Here is a 21056-nt window from a genome sequence, read left to right on the forward strand (position 1 = left end):
TTCCCTTGGCTCTATCCCTTGTCCCAGACGGTGGTAAGTGATGAGAGTAAGTTTCCCTGCTCATGTGAAGGAGCTGTCATGCCGACTTTACTGCACATTAATCATACAGGAGATGTGGCTACGGATCCTCGGTATCCTGCACTGTTGGACATTTATTATTGATAGAGACACAAATCTGAAGATTCACCGTGACGCCTTTATATTAAAAAATTCAGAGGACACTAAAGAAACAGAAGCATTTTACTGAACATTAAAATTTGGCTGCTGTTGTAGGACATGTTAAATAGAATTAGCACTGGGTGAGTGGAATAACATCACACTTTAGAGGTCACCAAAACACAGAATGGCAATCATAACTAGCAATCAAAATGGATGCATTGCAAAATCATTTAGTGACCTTGTTCTTTTGGGTGATATGTGAGTTCTCAGGTTCTAAGCTTTTCTAGGCACTTAAATATGACGCTTTCGTGTTTCTAACACTAATGGTGTTTATAATATGCTGTAGGATAGGTAAGAATAAAAGAAACCATATCAGGTGTTTTGGATAGAAGCTCAGATTCTCTTAATGTGTCGACGTTTTTGTTTTGTTTTTGTTTTTTTCGCTAGAAGCTCTGTCATAAATGGACATTTTTATCTAGTTTTTAGCAGCAATTTTACTGGTTGTTTTACCTGTATGTTTTAACAAGATAAAAATGTTGTCACTGGATGTTTGGATCTTAAGTTATTTGTAATTTTAAGTTGGCTATCAGATGGATGTAGCTTACTGGACCATCTTGCTGCTGCCAGCTTAACTAGGTTTATTTTAGCCTGGTGACTAGGCTAACCGGTTGCTTTTATTGAGGATTTTAAGCTTTTAGCACCTTTACGGACTTTTATGCCAATTTTCTAGCTTATTGCCTGACAGCCGTTCTACCTTTGCACAATTGAAGACTGACGTTGCTCAACTACAGGCTGAACTCAGGGAGAGGTACAAGTTAATACTAGACCTATCATCCCTGGCCACAGCACAGTCAAAACAACTTTCTTTCCGAGGCAATCAGAGGGGCGCCAGCCCGTTCTGCCCCCCCAGACCGTACAACGTTAGCCCAGGACAATAACACCACTATTCCGTGGTCTGGAGGTGAAGTGATCCACTCTACAGGCCTCTCTACTCTGAGGGAGGATGTGTGGCTCAGCCTTGGAGCAAAACCTAAGACCCAAGTTTGCTCGACTCTAGCCATCCCAGAGCCTTGGGTCCAGGTTAAGAACAGTAAACCCCGCCAGGGTAAACACTGCTTCCATCCACTTTCAAACGAGGCTTTCCAGCTTGGAAATAAATTTCAAGTTCTGGAAAATATGACCTTCCCAACTCCCCCGGTCCATCCTGATCTTGCTGGCTGTCCTCCCTCTTTATCGGCTGATCCTCCCGACCTGCCAGCAAATGGATTTGACATCCTGGACAACAAAGACTTCCCTCCGCTGACCAGTCTGTCGCATCCAGGAGCAGAGCGCTCCTCATCGACTACTGCTCACCACCTGAAATCCTGAAGGAAACCTCATCCGTTCGACTTAGGTTGTTGAAGGAGGCAGTGCTCAGACACTCTGCCAGCTCTGAACTGGCCACCGGTGACATCCCCCCTGGTGCTGTGTCCTCTGCACTGGCTGGGAGCCCCCATCCACCGGTGTATGGTGGTTGGGTGTGCTCTTCTACTGCACCTGTTCCACAGCCATCTTTTGGTCTGTTTGGATGATTTTATCATCGGGGACATCAGGTCCAACAAGGCTGCGACACTTCTTTCCAGGTGCCAAGGTAAATGACATCCTGGCAGAATTTCGTAGTTTGCTGTGTAATAATACCTCCGTTAAGAAACTTGTCATTCATGTTGGCACAAATGACATTCCACGGCAGCAGTCGAGCTTTTAAAATCTGATTTTATGCATCTTTTTAACATTCTTAAGCTGAGTAAGAAGGAAGTTTTTATCTCTGGCCCACTCCCCACTTTCGGGCCATGGTGTTGGTTGTTTTAGCAGACTTTTGCAGCGTCAAACCTGGCTTCAGTCGCAGAGCTGTCATTTATAATTTGGTTTTATCAACAATTTTAATTTGTTTTTGGAATGCTTTTCTATTTTCAAACATGATGGACTCCATCCAAGTGGAGCAGGCTTGCAAATGCTAGCTGCAAATGTGTTTTATTCCATTGTCTCCAACTTTCCTGTCCGTGCTATGGACAACAACATTCAGCACCCACACACAGGTGTGGACAGTTCCGTCACTAATTGATGTCCACAGGGGCCGAGTGCTTTCAGTTTTTGGTTCTGCGGTAAACTATACCTGTTCAAGCCCTTTGGTGAGCCCGATCCATCATACTAATGACTGTCACTCTGCCATACTAATTCTTGTAATGATAAACCATAGACACAGACCCCGTAATTTCCCCGTAACATACAGGGATCTAAACAATTTATTACCAGTTCGGACTTCAATTATCAGTCCCCCACAAAGCCATGCACCTCAGACAAAAGAAGGTCGTTCTACAGGTCGCTAATGAATAAGTACCCATAACCTGGACTTCACCCTACTGACCGAGACCTGTCTGGATAGAAATGGCGCAGTCGAGCTCATTGAGACAGCACCTCCTGGTTTCAAATTCCTCCATACCACCAGATCTGATAAGAGAGGCGGTGGAATAGGTGCTGTCTTCCCTGATTCCTATAGCTGCAAGGAAATCCCCCTCGGGGAATTCACATCTTCTGAATACCTTGCTTTACTATACATTGTAAAGCTCTGAGTTTGATAATAACTGTCTATCAGCCACCAAAATCTAAACATGGCTTTCTTGATGAATTTTCTGAGCTACTGTCAAAGGTTTCCCCTGACAACGATTGTTTAATTATCTCCGGTGATTTTTGTGTTCATGTGGACAATTGAACAGACCCCAATGCTAGAAACCTAATTAGCTTACAGGAGGCATTTGCTCTCACTCAGCATGTTTCTGGACCCACCCATAATAAGGAGCATACTCTGGACTTAGTCGTATCAAAAGGACTTAATATTACTATACCCTGTGTCATGGATGTTGCTATTTCAGATCACTGTTGCATATTTGTTGATGTGTCTGCTTTTCCTGTACAACAGAAGAGCACTCGAACAATCAAAAAATGTTTCATTGACAATAATACAATTGAAACATTTCAGAAAACAGTAAATGAGTTCACGACATCAACTTCAACTCAAAAATAGGAAATATCTTTGACAACATTGCACCTGTTAAAAGTAAAAACATAGAAAACCCCCTGGAGAAATAGAGTGGTTCTTAGGCAGCTTAAAGAACGACTGGGATTTCACTCCTACCTAAAACGACCATGGGCGGTCAAAATGACGGCCAGTTTTTAAACTCTATATTCTGTCAAGATAAATACCCAATTGAGATATTAATGTATTGCATATGTTATTATGTCTGTTAGGAAATGACTGACACCAAAATTAACATTTTAACAACTATAATAATTTAAACTTCAGAGAGACATGGTCGAACTTGAATAGCAAAATTGAAAAAGTGAAAAAGTTACCTTAAATACAAAATGGAAAACACATATTGCTAATCTAACAAGCGTAACAAGGCCTAAAAAACGTGAAATGTAAAAAAAGAACTGAAAATAAATATTGAAACAGTCCCAAACAATGACTGGAACTTAAAAACTACTAGAACGACCATGGTAAACTCTGTATTCTGTCAAGATTTCACTCCTACTTAATACCCAATTGAGATATTAATGCACTGCATATGTTAGTATGTCTGTTAAGAAACAACTGACACCAAAATTAACATTTTAACAACTTTAATACTATTTTTCAAACAATTTAAAATCACCAGTGTCCAACGCCTGTAAATACTGCCACACTTCAGTGGTTGTCATGGTGCGCCTGAAACGGCGTCTGTAACCAGACATGTTGGCAATAATACCTGAAAAACAAAATGGAAATCACATATCTCTCTGAAGTTTACATTTTTTTAAAATAGTATTATAGTTGTTAAAATGTAAATTTTGGTGTCAGTCGTTTCCTAACAGACATACCACCAGCAATGCATTAATATCTCAATTTGGTATTTATCTTAAAACCAGAATATAGAGTTTAAAAACCGATGGTCATTTTGACTGTTCATGGTCGTTTTACGTAGATCTTATAACTTTTTTTGCGTGCAATTGATTTAAAACTAATTTTAATGCAAATATATGCAATTTTAGGAGCATTCAGGGAGTGGCAGGTCTGTATCTTCCTTTTTTTCCCCACAAAGTTATTAAACTTTGAAAATCCAAAACTGTCATAATGACCGTCTTGGTCATTCTAGTTTAAGAGAGACTGTCGCCAAGCGGAACGACAGTGGAGAAAGACTAAATTTCAGGTTCATCATGAAATTTACAAGGATAGACAACAAAGAAATTAAACAGGGCAGACAGTCTTTCTTTAAAATTATTAATGAAAATATTAACAACAGTAAAGTGCTCTTCTCTACTATTGATCGATTTATTAATCCACCATCTCCAACCCCATCAGAGATGCTGTCCACTGAAAAATGTGAGCCATTCGCTATATTCTTCAATAACAAAGTTAATTACCATTAGACAGAACATGAGTGCCTCAAGATCCAGTCATGAACCTGCCCTCCAGTTCTCCAGAAATATCACTGGCGCCATGTCTCACTTTGTAGACCTTAAAAAACTAGACAATATTGTTGGGCAGCTCATCTCCTCCACCTGCTGCTTGGATCCTCTCCCTACCAAATTTTTTAGAGCTGTTTTAATTGCTTAACACCGGAAGTAGAAATTATTAACTGCTCTCTTCAGTCAGGTATAGCTCCTGCAGCACGTCAAACCACTTGTGAAGAAGACCAGGCTTGATGCTCTGTACCCATATGGGTATAGTCACATAAATAAAATGCAGTGCAATGTGCAATAAAATGCATATTTCTTGCTATAAATGTTATCAAATTCATTTTAATGCTGAAACTATCGTAAAATATTGCATTTTCCACTGAGAATTAAAGGAATGTCAGCCATTTTTTCCCTTTTCACAGACAGAAACTTAAAAGTTACGTGATGTCAACGCGGGCTCCACAGGTTTAGCAGTGAGCTGGAGTTCTCTTGTATTCATATTAGTGATCAACCATGTGAATAGATGATAACGGCCTTCTGAACCTACTGGTGGCAGCACGGTGGCACAGTGGTTAGTGCTGTTGCCTCACAGCAAGAAGGTCCTGGGTTCAAACCCCAGGGTTGTCCAACCTTGGGGGTCATCCCAGGTCATCCTCTGTGTGGAGTTTGCATGATCTCCCCGTGTCTGCAGTGGGTGTTCTCCGGGTGCTCCAGTCTCCCCCACCATCAAAAGAAATATGCATGTTAGGGTTAATACTCCTGTCCGTGCCCCTGACCAAGGCAATGGGGAAAGAACTGGAGTTGGTCCCCAGATGCAGCATGAAGGCGGCAGCCCACTGCTCCTAGCTACACAGCTAGGATGGGTTAATTTGCAGTAACTGAAGTTCCCCAAGGGGATTAATAAAGGAAACTTAAATTTAGTAGGTGCAGGAGGCCCCTTCTATCCCATATTCCAAATTCCAATCAGCTAACCACTGATAAATGCCCATTCAATCAAGTGATACCAGTCTAAGCGAGTGCAAGAGATTGAAAACACGAGCCAGGTTTTCCATACAAAGAGCAGTCATTTAATAGATAAGCCCCATTTGCAAAAACACTTAGAAACATTGGTAGACACTGCAATATGTACATTGTATTCGCTACCTTGCGGCTATCTCCTCCATAAGATAAGCCTTTCGAAAGTCTCGTTATTAACATTTATCACAAAAGATAGCAAGGGGGGAAAAAAGCCTTTAATGTCCTTAGTGAGACAGCAAAGCCTTCAAAACTTTAGTTTTTAAATATACACTTCTGTCTCATACAATAAATATTAATCATCAGACTTTTATGGAAAAAAACACACACAAAAAAAGAGATGCTCAAAAAGGTGAAATCATTTACAGTTGTGCGTGTCGAGTCGACAACCTGTCAAGGTAGGCTGAACTTGAACTGAAATACTCCCAATAGTGCAATTCAGAAACCACAGCGGCATCGTCACAGAACTGAGACCTTGATATTTACTCGTAATTTGGTGCTTTCAATTCACTTGTGCAAATACACTGATTGCTACAACATGGACCAATAGTTTGTGACTGAAAAGACCAAATACAATATTAATTACAATGGAAATGTGAAATTTTTTGGCAGTGAGAGGCTATCAAGTTGAAATGTTGTTGCTGTACTGTAAATATAATTTTCCACAGCTATCCAACATTCTCCGTGACATAAAAGGGCATATATCAAATATATATTTTTTGATTCCAACAGGATGTTATTCATGGTGTTGACTTCAAATTATAAGATTATCGTGCACATAAAAAAAAAATCAAAATGAAACCAAAAACAGGGCTGCCTTCTTTAGCTCTCATGCAAGCTCTCATCTAACACACCTTCCCTCCATTGATAGATAATCTACCCTGTGTAGCGTGGTACGCAGACATATGACTTCAGGTCCTACAATTCAAAGGTCAATTACTGACTGATGCTTCATTTTACAGTCGTTTTACAGATTTAAAATGTCAAATGTCAGTGTAATTTAGGCGTTTTGACTGTGCCTCAGGGACTTCCCCTCTCAAATATGCTGCAATGCTTTATGTGATGACAGCTGTAATAAGATGATTTTTGGATTGCCGTAGGTAAATTAAGTTTTCCCTCTACACGGAGGTTGGAGTAGCTACAGGGACACTGCTGGAGCTGATAAGGGGTTTTAGTGTTTTGCTCAAGGATACTTCAGCAGGATAGGGATTGAACTGAAGTCCTCTGGTTGTACTGGGGTTTCCATAGTTATTCCACCACCTTGCTGCTCTAATTTACTTTTCTTAGTGAATGCTTTTTATTAAATGACTAAATCATCAAGGTTTACCAATCCTTGGGTTGTGGCATATTGACTCCCAATTGTGTTTTTCAAAAATCACCCATCTCTCCAGAATAAGCTAAGCATGTTTAAGGAGCATCCTGCGTATGAAGTGAATAAGAAAACAAACAAACAAAATCATAAAACACTTTTTACAGCAAAAACGTTGTCCAAACCTCTCACAAAAGTCAGGTGTACACAACACGATACACAAAACAAAAAAACCAAAAAAAAAAAACTGTGTCTGGACAACACTTGCATCATTGTCACTATATCCAAAAGTGCTTGGAAACGATAACTACAAATTGTATTCCTTGAAAAAAAAAAAAAAAAATTATCCAAAAAAAAAATAAAAAGGATTCAAACTGTTTTTGATTGTCACAACACTAGTCTTTAGAACCTGAGCCTTGTTTGTGACCTCCTCGAATCCAAGAGGTAATTTAAATGTTGATATCCTGGGTCTTTGTGTAATGCTGGTGCATTGGTATGGAAATGATAGTAGGATGTACCATAATGTACACACTCAAAACGTCTGCGGGGAAAGGGCAGAATCTTGTCTCTTCTATATGTGTGATAGCAATGTGCAAGTCAGTCTTTCATTGCATATAAACATAGGGATTGGATTTGTGGTGCCCTGTGCTCATCACACAGGGCATAATGTTCCTTGGACCGACCGTCATGGACTGGGTCATGTCGTGACCACCCTCCGACCACGGGGGTGAGTCCATCGGCTCCCGCTTGATCGAATGGATCAGCCCGTGACCTTTGAACTCAAAGCCACCATGCTTGCCGTAGTCTTGGTGAACGTAGACCTTGTGGGGGTCCAGTGTTGCACCGGGATAGATGTGTGAGTCCATGAGGTTGACAGATTGGCTGCTGCACAGTGGGTCTGAGTGAGAGAGTCTCTGTGGACTGAACTGGCTGCCGTCATTGTTGTTGTTGTTGTTGTTGTTGTTGCTGCCCTGGTCTTTGTCGCACTTTAACATGCGTCCACCTGTGTTTCCGCCTGCATAGTTCTGATAGTGGCCGTTGTTGTACGGCGGACTGATGCCCGTTTTCCCTCGCTGACATGGGGAGTATTGCTGATCGTAATAATCTGCCTCTGATTTTAGCTGGACACCGGAGTTCGGGTCATACACCCCATTTCCATAGCGGCGGTTGATGGCCCACGGACGCCCATACGCATCACAGCCATTCTCTGAGTCTGAGTCGTGCTCCACCTTGATGGGCGGCATCTCGGACATCAGGTGGGCATCATAACACTCACCGTAGCCATTCTCACTCTTCACCAGATCCACGCAGTAGGCGTCTGGGTCTGTGGGGCTCTGGAGGTTGCCGTACAGCTTGGAGACGAACACTTCGCCACCTCTGCCATTGTGACAGCTCGGAGACAGGCGGTACGGCTTCATGTATTGCCCAGCTTTATTGAACCGGCCGGAGGGTAGGTAGCCAACACCCTGTCCCACTCGGAGGGGCCCTGAGCTGGGTCGCAGAGGCCACCCACTGCCCAGGCCCGGGCTGAGGCCTTTGTGGGGAGCCATGGAAGTCTTACAATAGTTGAGGGGCTCCTCCTGGCCGTAGAAACTGTCAGAGCAGTACTTAACATTGTCTTTTGAGAGGGGGGTCCAGGGGGTGTGGTGACCTCGCTGAACGCTTCCGGGGGTCGGGCACGGCAGTAGGAGAGGGTCTCCAATATCACCCAGTCCTCCACTGAGTGAATGTCTTCGCAAGTGCTCCCCCCGCTCCCTATAAGAGATTTAGGGGGTCATTAGTCATGAGAGAAGAGGTGAAATCAATCTAAATAGATTCTATAATGTTATATTTCCATCAGGGCATTCATGACAAAGAGGTCTCTTTGGAACAAATATTCATGATATCCACATCCACTCTGCTATTCTTAATACAAATTTGAAAACATCTTCATTCGTACTCTACTCATATATTGATTGATTCAAGTCAGTGAGAGTGTTTTTCCAGAATTGACTCATCTTCTCCGGGATCTATCTCATCTTAACAGGGAAAATTGAGCTTTTTCCAAAACAGGATCAGAGCGGTCTCTTGATATCCGGAGTGGAAATCTTTCTGCTGAGTCACGATGCTTCTCTTCCTTATAAACTTGGTACACTTTAAATTTTGACTCATCAATGATAAGTCCACTAACAGCACTCAGCGGTGCAAAACGGAAGACAGTGTTATCAGTGACCTGGGATTTTCCTTACTCTTTCGACTGACTGCTACTCATAGACAACGCACAGCTGTGTATATGTGTATGCGCACACATACACATATCTTTCCCTTTTTCCTCACTCAATCTTCCTTCTCCTTTGCCTCTCCCTCCCTCTCTGTGAGGCCTTTCATAGAGGGTCTGTTGTACATTTATCTCTCTCTTTCTTAGCCTATCTGCTTTAGTATGACCTTCACTTATACTTGCCATAACGCTTTCCCCCCCTTTTTTCTTTCTTTTTCTGACAGGATAATGCTATTCCCTCCAGTTCCCACTCCCCCCTGAACAGGCGAACAGAACACACACCCACATCTGGCTTCCCACCCCCAGAAACGGCCAATTGTGTCTGTAGGACGCCCAACCAAGCCACAAGTACCAATAAGTAACATGGGGATTCGATCTGGTGATCCCTGTGTTGGTAGGCAACGGAATAGACTGCCACACTACCCATATGTCTGATACCATAATGCTTTTTGAAGTTACAACACACACAACCAAGCTACTGAGGTAGTTGTGCTGTATTGGAGCCACATACACCTAGACACACACACACACACACACACACACACACACATCCTCTACAAAGTGTTTTCAAGCATTTCATGTTTGATTATAGGGCCTTAAATGTACTGGTCGGGGTTTGATTAATCCATTGAAGTATTTCTGAGTAAATAATCTCATCATCAGCTGCTTCTCCGGGGTCGGGTTGCAGTGGCAGCAAGCTAAGTAGGGCACTTCAGACATCCCTCTCCCCGGCAATGCCCTGCAGTTCCTCCTGGGGGATTCCAAGGCGTTCCCAGGCCAGATTGGACATGTAGTCCCTCCGGCTAGGTCTGGGTCTATCCCAGGGTCTCCCCCCAGTTGGACGTGCCTGGAAAACCTCCAAAGAAAGGCACCCAGGAGGCATCCTAATCAGATGCCTGAACCACCTCAACTGGCTCCTTTTGACGTGAAGCAGCAGCGGCTCTACTCCGAGCTCCTCACCCTATTTCTAAGGCTGAGCCCAGACACCCTATGGAAGAAACTCATTTCAGCTGCTTGTATCCGTGATCTCATCCTTTTGGTCACTCCCCAAAGCTCATGACCATAGGTGAGGGTTGGAATGAGGACTGACTGGTAAATTGAGAGCTTTGCCTTCCGGCTCAGCTCCTTCTTCATCACAACGGCCCGGTACAATGTCTGCATTACTGCTGATACTGCACCATCCGCCTCTCAATCTCCCGCTCCGTCCTACCCTCACTCGTGAACAAGACCCTGAGATACTTGAACTCCTTCACTTGAGGCAACAACTCATCCCCAACCTGGAGGGAGCGATCCACCATTTTCCGGTAGAAAACCATGGCCTCAGACTTGGAGGTGCTGACTCTCATCCCAGTCATTTCAGACTCCGCTGCACACTGCCCCAGTGTGCGCTGGAGGTCGCATTCTTATGAAGCCAATAAAACCACATCATCTGTGAAGAGCAGAGATGCAATTCTGAGGTTCCCAAAATGGACACACTCCTCACCTTGGCTGTGCCTTGAGATATTACAAACAGAACTGGGGACAAGGGACAACCTTGGCGGAGTCTGACACCCACCAAAAACGTGTTTGACTTTATGCCGAGAATACGGACACAGCTCTCCCTTTGGTGATACATGGACTGGATGGCTTGTAGCAACTGCCCTGGGGTACACAGTCGTAAGCCTTCACCAAGTCCACAAGACACATGTAGACTGGCTAGTCACACTCCTATGCCTCCCTCAGCACTTCCGCAAGGGTTGGTCCGTTGTTCCACAGCCAGGATGGAATCTGCATTGTTCCTCCTGGATCCGAGGTTCGACAGTCGGTTCAAGCCTCCTTTCCAGCACCCTAGAGTTATCTTTCCCAGGGAGGCTGAGCAGTGTGATGCCCTGATAATTGGAGCACACCCTCCAGGTCCCCTTTTTTTAAATATGGGAACCACCACTCCAGTCTGCCACTCCACAGGTACTGTCCCCGACCTCTATGCGACACTGAAGAGGCGTGTCAGCCAAGACAACCCAACAATGTCCAGAGCCTTCAGCATCTGGGGGCGAATCTCATCTACCCCCGGCGACTTGCCACTGAGGAGCTTCTTAACTACCTCAGAGACCTCTGCCAGGGATATGGGTGGGGCTTCCCCCGAGTCTTCAGACTCTACCTCCTGCACTGAGGATGTGTTCAGGAGCTCCTCAAAATGTTCTTTCCACCGCCTGACAACATCCCCAGTCTGGGTCAGCAGTTCCTCTCCCCGGCTGAACACAGCCTGAGTCAAGCCTGCTTCCCCTTCCCTATTCACCGGATGGTTTGTCCAGAACTTTCTTGAGGCCAACCGAAAGTTCTCCTCCATAGCCTCACCAAACTCCTCCCACACCCGAATTTTTGCTTACGCAACCGCCGAAGCTGCAGCCCTTCTGGCCTCCCAGTACCTGTCTGCTGCTTCTGGCCTCCCAGTACCTGTCTGCTGCTTCTGGCGACTCATGGGCTAACTAAGCCCAAAAGGCCTCCTCCTTCACCCTGATGGTTCTTGTACCAAGTACACTTATGAACTACCATATGTTTGAACATGGTGTTTGTTATGGCCAATCCATGACTCACACAGATATTCAGTAATAAGGCACCGCTCATGTTCTGGTCGGGGAGGCCGTTCCTCCCAATCATGCTCCTCCAGGTTTCTCCATCATTGCCCACATGAGCGTTGAAGTCCCCCAGCAGAACTATAGAGTCCCCAGGTGGAACCCTATCCAGGACACCACCCAGAGACTCCAAGAAGGCTGGATACTCCAAACTGCTATTCGGTGCATAAGCAAGAACAACAGTCAGAACCTTCCCCCCAGGGACTCACAGCTGTATAGAGGCGACCCTCTCATTTCTGTGGGAGAACTCCAACATGGCGGCGTTCAACCAGGGACATGTGAATATCCCCACACCTGCCCGGCGCCTGTCACCTTGGCCTACTCTGGAAAAGTAGAGTCCAGCTCCTCTCCAGGAATTTGGTTCCAGAGCCTATGCTATGTGTGGAGGTGAGCCCAACTATATCTAGTTGGTACCACTCCACCTCCCACACCAGCTCAGGCTCCTTCCCTGCCAGAGAGGTGACATTCCACGTCCCGAGGACCAGTCTGCAATGCCGGAAGTTGGCACACCCTGGTCACCGCCACCTTTGCCTGCTGTCCGGCCTGCATAGCACCCTACCCCGGTGCTTATCCCTGTGGGTGGTGGCTCCATTTTGTTTTTTCGGGCTAGGCCCAACAGGCCAAGGCCTGGCCACCAGACACTTGCCGGCGAGCTCCCTTCCCAGGTCTAGCTCCAGCAGGGAGCCCGAGTAAATGCATTCACCTTAAAATATCGCCTCATTTAAAATACCTAGTATGTTCTATAAGAAAACAAAAGACACAATTCCAAACCCTTTGTTTAGTGTTGTGTGGTCAATGTGTGCAAATGAATCTGAATGACTTTACGTACTCTTAATCTCAGTTGGATCGTAAAACGATCAGAAAAGAGAAAAACAGCCAATACGGCTTTATAGTTCTATCAAATTTTAGAGGGAAATGGTTTTCTTTGTGAATCTCTGTGCCCAGAGAAATTATTTGAAAGTTGCTCTATATTTTCATGATTTTTTTAATTTCTAGGCTCTGATGCAAAATTCATGTGATGTGAAGGTGCGGAAATAAAATCTAAATGCACTGTGTACATCACCCATTTATCTTAAATAGCATGAAAAGTACATTTGGGTGATATTTCTGGATCTATGCCCTATAGATAAATATAAAAATACACTTTTGTAAGTAGCCGCTTATTGCATCTTACAGAAGTGTTCAACTTAATGCTAGCTAGTTTTCGATCCTCATCCCCGGGAATAACCTATTACATAAAGGCTGCCAAGCAGTATTGAACATTGTTGAAAGCAGAGGATTGAACCACATACCCATTAACTACTAATTTACAAGATAAACTGTAAATATAAGGTACAATTTCAAAAACAATTTTTAAGATTTATTTTATCGAGTTAGAAAGTTTCCACGTGACAAGAGCAGTGCCTACAACATGACCGCCTCCTCGCTTCACGTTCATGCCCTCTTACCCATGCTCCAGTGCACCAACGATCCCTCCTCCCCCTCCTTTGCTCTTCCCCCTCATCAGCATTGTCTTCATCTTCATCTCGGTGATGGAAGGCAGCAGGAGGGGCACAGCCACGCAGAACAGGGCCAGTTGAGGGGGCAGCAGGGCCCCTGTTGCCGACTTCTTTTTCTGTCCGTGTAGGAACTTGAGCCTGCCCTGAAACTGCATGGTCTGCAGAGAGAAAGGTTACCTTATTTATTTTATGTGATTTAAAAAGTAAAGATCTTCTAGACCATGGAGACAATATTGCACTCATAATAATTATTAATGATAATAATAAACATATCAGAGATAATGTGATACAGCCTTTGTTTGAACGTGATACAAACTTTATTCAGGGTTAAATGTTTTGCAGAATGAGGATGGGACACAGAACTGATGTAGATATTACTTCCCATCATAAGGGAGAGAGCACAGATTATCATGGCGTATCTTGTGTGAGAGAGACATGAATACAAGCTGCTATCTTCTCAGAGGGTATAAAGGTTATGACAGAAACAACGTGGCAAAAAAGTCTCCTGATATTAAACACGTCAGAAATTTGCCATTCAGAATTTCTGCTGTTGTCCAGCTGCTGTCAATGCAACCAGAGCGGACTTGGTGACAGTAAACTCTACCAACCCCGATGAATTGGTCCAGATCCACCACTCTTAAGTCCCTATCGTCAGACCTCGGGGGTTTCCATTGCTGCTCTCCAAACCACTCTGGTCACAGCAAATTGTAGGAAGACCAAACTCCTAAACTGCTGTCCCTGTCTAAGCACTAAATCCCCCAGAAAGCATTGCACTAAGGGCTATAATTAGCTGCACACAATACAATTAAAAACAGACATTTTGTTGCACTGAAATGGAGATATTACTTTTTTACAGGCCTGGGTCCTCTGCCAAAGAGCGGATCACATCCTTCCAAACTCTTATTTTCAAAACTTATGCCATATTTTTCCAGTTGCATTTTAAGTCAATTAAGAAATGATGATGCAAATTGAGAATATTTGGATCAGACCACTTACCAGGAAACCAGAGGTGCTGTCCAAAAGGCAGCGGACTCTGGCTATGAAACACCTGTTGAGGAAGGCGGTGAGCTCTGGAGGTATGCCCCCCGCCTCGGGAGAATGGAACAGACTGCTGACCACGAAGTCCTCACCTGGGTGAAAGGACAGAGACATGGTGCTGAAAATGTGCTTCACCATCATGAAGATGGAAACCATCACATCTGTTAAAGAAAACTATGGGGTTACATATGAAATATCTACCATTTGGGAAAAAGGAAAGGAAAACTTGGCAAATTTTGATGCATTGTATGTTTTTTTTAAAGCAATATTAGGCAATTTGAAGTCTAAGGCAAACAAAAGTAAGATTCAGTATCAGTTTTATTTGCAAAGTAGGTTCTTTCATACTGGGAATTTGAAAATCAATTCAGGTAGTGATTTATTTCCATAAACTGGATATGGCAATATTAAATACCGATCAGCCAAAACATTAAAACCACCTGCCCAATATTGTGTAGGATCCCCTCATGCCTCCAAAATAGCTCTGACCTGTCAAGGCATGGACTCCACAAGACTTCTGAAGGTGTTGTTCTCTGGTATCTGGCTCCAAGATGTCAGCAGTAGATCCTTTTAAGTCCTGTAAGTTGTGAGGTAGAGCCTCCATGGATCGGACTTGTTTTTCCAGCACATCCCACAGATGCTTTATCGGATTGAGATCTGGAGAATTTAGAGGCCAAGGCAATACCTTGAACTCTTTATTTTCCTCAAACCATCCCTGAACAGCTTTTGCAGTGTGGCAGGGCGCATTATCCTGCTGAAAGAGCAGACTGCCATCAGGGAATACCATTGCCATGAAGGGGTGTACTTGGTCAGCAACAATGCGAAGACCCAAGGTTTCCCAGCAGAACATTGCCCAGAGCATCACACTGCTTCTGCCTTCTTCCCACAGTGCATCCTGGTGCCATCTCTTCCCCAGGAAATCGACGTACACGCACCTGGCCATCCACATGATGTATAAGAAAATGTGATTTATCAGACCAAGTCACCTTCTTCCATTGCTCCATGGTCCAGTTCTGATGCTCACCTGCCCATTGTAGGAGCTTTCAGTAGTGGACAGGAGTCATCATGGGCACTCTGACCGGTCTGCAGCTATGCAGCCCCATACACAGCAAGTGGTGATGCACTGTGTGTTCTGACACCTGTCTATCATAGCCGGCATTAACTTTTTCAGCAACTTTTTTTTTTTGAGCTACAGTAGCTCTTCTGTGGGTTCAGACCAGATGGGCTAGCCTTCACTCCTCGCGCACATCAATGAGCCTTAAGTGTCCATGTCCCTGTCTCGCTGGTTCAGCGGTTGTCCATCCTTGGACCACTTGTGAGAGGGACTGACCCACTGCATACAAGGAACACCCCAAAAGACCTGCCATTTTGGAGATGGTCTGACCCAGTCATCTAGCCCTCACAATTTGGCCCTTGTCAAAGTTGCTCAGATCCTTACGCTTGTCCATTTTTCCTGCTTCCAACACATCAACTTCAGGAACTGACCAATCGCTGCCCAATATATCCCACGCCTTGACAGGTGCCATTGTAACGAGATAATGTTATTCATTTACCTGTCAGTGGTTTTAATATTTTGGCTGATCATATATATGTACATACAGATGAACAGATAGATTGTTTTGGTGTATCTATCAATCCATTTTCATGATCCACGTAATGCTTTTCAGAATTGCATAAGGCAATGAGAGGGCAGGACTGGACAAGTCAACCAGTCCATGACACAGACACACTCATGCCTCTGGTAGATTTGGTCTCCGATTCACCTGGCAGCATATCTTTATGGAGGAAACCAAAGCAGACATGCAAACTCCACACTAAAGGTGCCTCTTGGTGTGAGTGCAACCCCCGATAAGCCACCATAACAGCCATCTACACAAATTCTTCAAATCAAAATAAAAAAAAGAGAGGATGAAAACCTGGACAAGAAAGCACCACAGATAAAACTAATTGCCATCTACCCACCAGTTCCTGATGTGAGCTGTTGCTCCTGTTGTGCTGTGGCCCCCTGCTGCTGTGGAGGACACATGGCCCAGTGGAGCTGGCGTCTGAACTCCTGACGGTCATCTATGTGGATGTAGTCAAACACGTTCTGGTGCATCACGTCAGTCTGCAGAGGGAGTAACACAAATATTTATTAACGGGAAATGGTTCATTTGCGGAGGAAATTACTGTCTCTCTCCGATCAACATTGGTTTTTCCTCTCTTTCTCTGTCTCTCCAACATGCCTATGCCAAAATATTGAGAGTGGTCCACCTCATTGTCTAGCCCCGTGCTGAGCATCCCAGGCTTCCTTGGGTTACGTTGCTTGATGGACCCTCCTTGCTCCATTTTTAGCTGCCGGACAATTTTACCAAGCCAAAAGGAACTGATGCTTCTTTTAATAATTCATTATATTCAACCAATCACAACAGCTCAACTTCAGAGGAAACATGGCTCCCTTTCTGCCCAGTTGATCCTGACAAAGTACAACGAATGTATGAACCCCTTTGTAGTACATATGTTTCCAAAAAAAAAAAAAATCCACTTGGGGTTTCATGGTTTTTTCCACTATGCATGTTTCTTGGTATGACTGAATATCAGCTCTCTCGTTTTCACACAACGTAACCCCGTGAATGTCTCAAGACGCGCCGAGCTTGAATGGGGTTGCGTGTTTGCTGCGGCATCAGCAGAGTCACTTGGGGACCAGTGTTTGTTTCTTCACAGTGGCATCAGGGCAGCTGGTGGCTGCTGTTTGGGGGGGGGGGGGCTTTCTTTCCGGCCGCTGCTGTTCAGATGCACAAAGTCTGGGTAGTTCACGGGGAGCGTGTGAACTACCCAAACACTCTCAGACATGTGCACAATGGCACAAACACACACACACACAAGCACCACGAAAAGAACTCACACCCAAGGTCGTAAAGCATCACAGGTACAAACGCGTCTCCAAATGTGCACGCACGGACACGCTCACACACCCTCATATACTCACATGCACTCATATATACTTATGTACAATCAACACATACCCACACACACACACACACACACACACACACACACACACACACACACACACACACACACACACACACACACACACACACACACACACACACACACCAGGAGCATTTACAGTCTCGGTACAGTAAAAGTCTGACGGCAGCTGTGTTTGTCAAACATCGCGTGACACTAGCTCCTGAAGAGCAGCCCAATCCCGTCCAGCTGACGCCCCACATGCAAGCACAGTGTGTGTGTGTGTGTGTGTGTGTGCGCGTGTGTGCATGCACGCACACGCATGAGTCAGGCACCAGCCTACTCTCGTCATGCGCCTCTCTCTCTCTCTCTCTCTCTCTCTCTCTCTCTCTCTCTCTCTCGCTCTCTCTCTCTCTCTCTCTCTCTCTCTCTCTCTCTCTCTCTCTCTCTCGCTCTCTCTCTCTCTCTCTCTCTCTCTCTCTCTCTCTCTCTCTCTCTCTCTCTCTCTCTCTCTCTCTCTCTCTCTCTCTCTCTCTCTCTCTCTCGCCTTTCTTTTCCAACGCTAGCTTTGCTTTCTGTCATTCCATGACAGATTCCACACTAAAATGTTCTCTTCATCCTTTCCTTCCTTGCCTCCCTCTCTCCTCTCCTCTCCTCTCCTCTCCTCTCCTCTCCTCTCCCCTCCCCTTCTACACTCCCTCCGTAATTTCCACACTGTTGTCACGCGAGGTTTTTTGATCGGCTGCCTCTGAAAACACGATCCATTCCCACCGTTTTCAGCGGGCACGCTCCGCCTGCGGTTTGGTTCCCCAACGGCAGTCAGGCAGACAGACAGACGGATCGGGTGACTATTGTTTATGTTTCTCGTAAAAAAAAAAAAGGGGGGGGGGGGAAGAAAAGGACAGGAAAAGGGAAAATAAAGTGATATTTCCACTGACCTTCAAAGGGTTACTGCCACAGTTAACAAATGGGATCAAAAGCCCATGAATGTTTTTTTTTTTGTTCGTCTCTGAGGCTTTCTTGTGGTGCTGTTTAGTAAAGTGCTCTTATTTTAGTTTGCTCTGAGGCGTATTAGCCAGAAACGTCTTTCTGACTAAGGCTGTGGGTTCAAAATTATGTGACATGTTGTTAAAATGCCATAGTACCAAAATATAGGACTTAAAAAAAATGCAAACAACAGGCTCCACACAAGAGGAATATTTTCACGTTCGCCTCGTTGATGATAAAAGACAGAAGCTTTGATGCTTCTCGCTTTATTTGAGACGATTAAAAGTATAAAAAACATCTTTGATCTAAATGTGAATTACATCTAATATTCGAAATCAATCCAGAGTCAATACCTATATATTCATATCTAATACATAAACTATGATTTTATGTAATCATTGGCAAACGATGCCCCTCCAAAGAAAATTCATAACAGAGAGAGAAACAAGGTCTGAAATCTTAAATTGGCACCAGGTGACTTTTTGTTAGTAAAGTAATATTGCTTTCCTTTGATATTTATTATTTACTGAATTCAGAAATAGGATAAAAAAAAAGCAATCCCTATGTTTCTGGGGACATTCATTGCCTGACGGCAGACAAAATGTACGGTAAAAATTAGGTTTCTGGGGAACTGATCTCAATGCTGACAGCGTCCTTCTCCCATAGCTATCACACTCTATGAACCAAAATAAATGTAATGATGTTATGTTAAGGCAAAACAATTACCTGGTGCCGCATTAAGCCGATTTTGTTCAGGACAGGTTGGCACTGGTCTCCTACCCCTATGCTCACACCCATAGGTCTATTACTTGGTTCAATGTTTTCATTAGTTTTTGCATAATCAAGTGTACACTTCTGCAAATTCAATAAGTAATTGTAAACAGAGACTATATACTATATATATACTATATATATACGGTTTTGATCATATACAGTATATTCATGTACTTTTGAAGCCTAATTTTGAATTCATCTTCTATACTAATTAAGATTGGCTGCCAGGTATGCAGGAATTGGTCCAATCTTTTTTATGTATGATAACCTTTCAAGTGGAATTAAATTCAGGATTTTTTCAAACCAAAGTGAAACTTGAGGAGATTTATCACCAGAGTACACAACCAAACTTACAAATTCTTAATATATATTTATACTTAACAACATGCTTTGTCGTATCATCCAATCCTAAAATACAAATGCCTTGGTTTAATGTTGACTTGCATCTGAGCATACCATCGATTTTCCTTTTAACATTATTCCAAAATTGCACAATATCTGGGAGTGCCCAGAAAACATGCAAATATGTAGCTTTGCCAACATTACATTTTGGACAGATTATAGTACAATCGAGATCATACTTGGATCTTATAAACTGAGTAACATGCACTTTATCAATGATCTTAAATTGCATTTCATGAGACATACTTCAGTAACTTATCTTTTTTTTCCATTTAATAAAATTGTTTCCCATTCGTCTTATTGTGATCCCAAAATCTAATTCCCAGGAACACCTACTGATGTTCCTATTAATCTTCTCCCAGTTTACAATTTCCTCATACATATAACTTAATTTGCTTTTATGTACAGAGACAGATTTGACTAGCAATTTTTCAGAAAAACTAATCTTAACCTTCCTTCTACAGTGTGGAACAGAATGAACATAACTCCTCATTTGCAAGTATCTAAAAAATTGCATTTTTTTCTAAGCCATACTCTGTCCTCAACTGAGACTGTGATTTAATTACCAATCTATCAAACAGATCCTTTACATTAATTATTCCTACTTCCCCCCATCTCTTAAATCCAGTGTTTATGCTAGAGGGAGGAAAGTGAGGGTTATTTGCCACAGGTACAAGATCGGATAAGGATCCCATAATATCTACATATTTTGTACCAAGCGCTTAAATGTTAACCACAAAATTGTCTTGTATCAAAGGATGTAAGCTGGTTCTCTCTATGAATGGTAACTCAGATGTAATAGTGATTCACACCCTATCATTTCTAAATCTGTGAATATTGTTTTAGAATCCTCTTTCATCCAGTGTAACATATGTCTCATTCGAGAAGCCCAGTGATAGAAACTTAAGTTAGGTACAGAGAGACCTCCTTTAGATATGGGAAGCTGCAGTTTTACTAATTTAAATTTTGGTCTTTTATTATCCCATATGAATTTACATAAATATTTATGCAGATTTCTAAAGTATTTTATTGGAATATCTGCTGGCAACATTCGAATAGGATACAATATCCTTGGTAATACATTCATTTTAATTAATGCAATGCTTCTAATCATTAAGAGATGAAGAACCGACCATCTCTAGAAATCATTTTTGATATTTGCTATGACTGTTACTATATTATGCTTTGTTAATTGCTTCAGTTCATACGGGATAAACATACCAAGGTATTTGAAACCATTTCTGTTGATCTGAAATGGAATGTTTTGATTACCCTCTCTTAGCCTGCCCATTGGTAGGGCCACCGACTTCCCAAAATTAATCTTTTAACCTGAAAAACTACTAAATATGTTAATTACCTTAAGTTCTGGCAGAGAAGTGATTGGGTTTGTTAAAAACAGCAAAACATCATCAGCATATGAGACAACTTTGCACATACTTCTCTTTGTGTACCAGTTATTTTTTGAGTACATCTGATAGCTTCGGCCAGGGGTTCCATAACAAGAGCAAGCAACAGTGGTGATAGGGGCATCCTTGTCTTGTACCTCTGTTTATAGCGAAAGTAGATAAAAGTGCACCATT

The 21056-nt window shown here is 43.3% G+C and overlaps 1 protein-coding gene across 2 annotated transcripts in view; it reads right to left on the reverse strand.

The window, feature by feature from the left end:
- Positions 1–5685: 5685 nt before the first annotated feature.
- Positions 5686–21056, reverse strand: part of ahrra (aryl-hydrocarbon receptor repressor a) — a 98165-nt gene continuing 82794 nt past the window's right edge. For both annotated transcript variants that reach the window (XM_056299680.1, XM_056299681.1), the window contains 4 exons: positions 16324–16468; positions 14323–14456; positions 13276–13484; positions 5686–8713 (listed from right to left, as the gene is read on the reverse strand). In XM_056299680.1, coding sequence (XP_056155655.1) covers positions 7564–8713; positions 13276–13484; positions 14323–14456; positions 16324–16468 — 1638 coding nt within the window. In that variant the 3' untranslated portion in view covers positions 5686–7563. The remainder of the gene's footprint in view (positions 8714–13275; positions 13485–14322; positions 14457–16323; positions 16469–21056) is intronic.

The sequence above is a fragment of the Lampris incognitus genome, chromosome 19 (assembly GCF_029633865.1).
Source record: "Lampris incognitus isolate fLamInc1 chromosome 19, fLamInc1.hap2, whole genome shotgun sequence".
In the NCBI taxonomy this organism is placed as follows: Eukaryota; Metazoa; Chordata; class Actinopteri; order Lampriformes; family Lampridae; genus Lampris; species Lampris incognitus.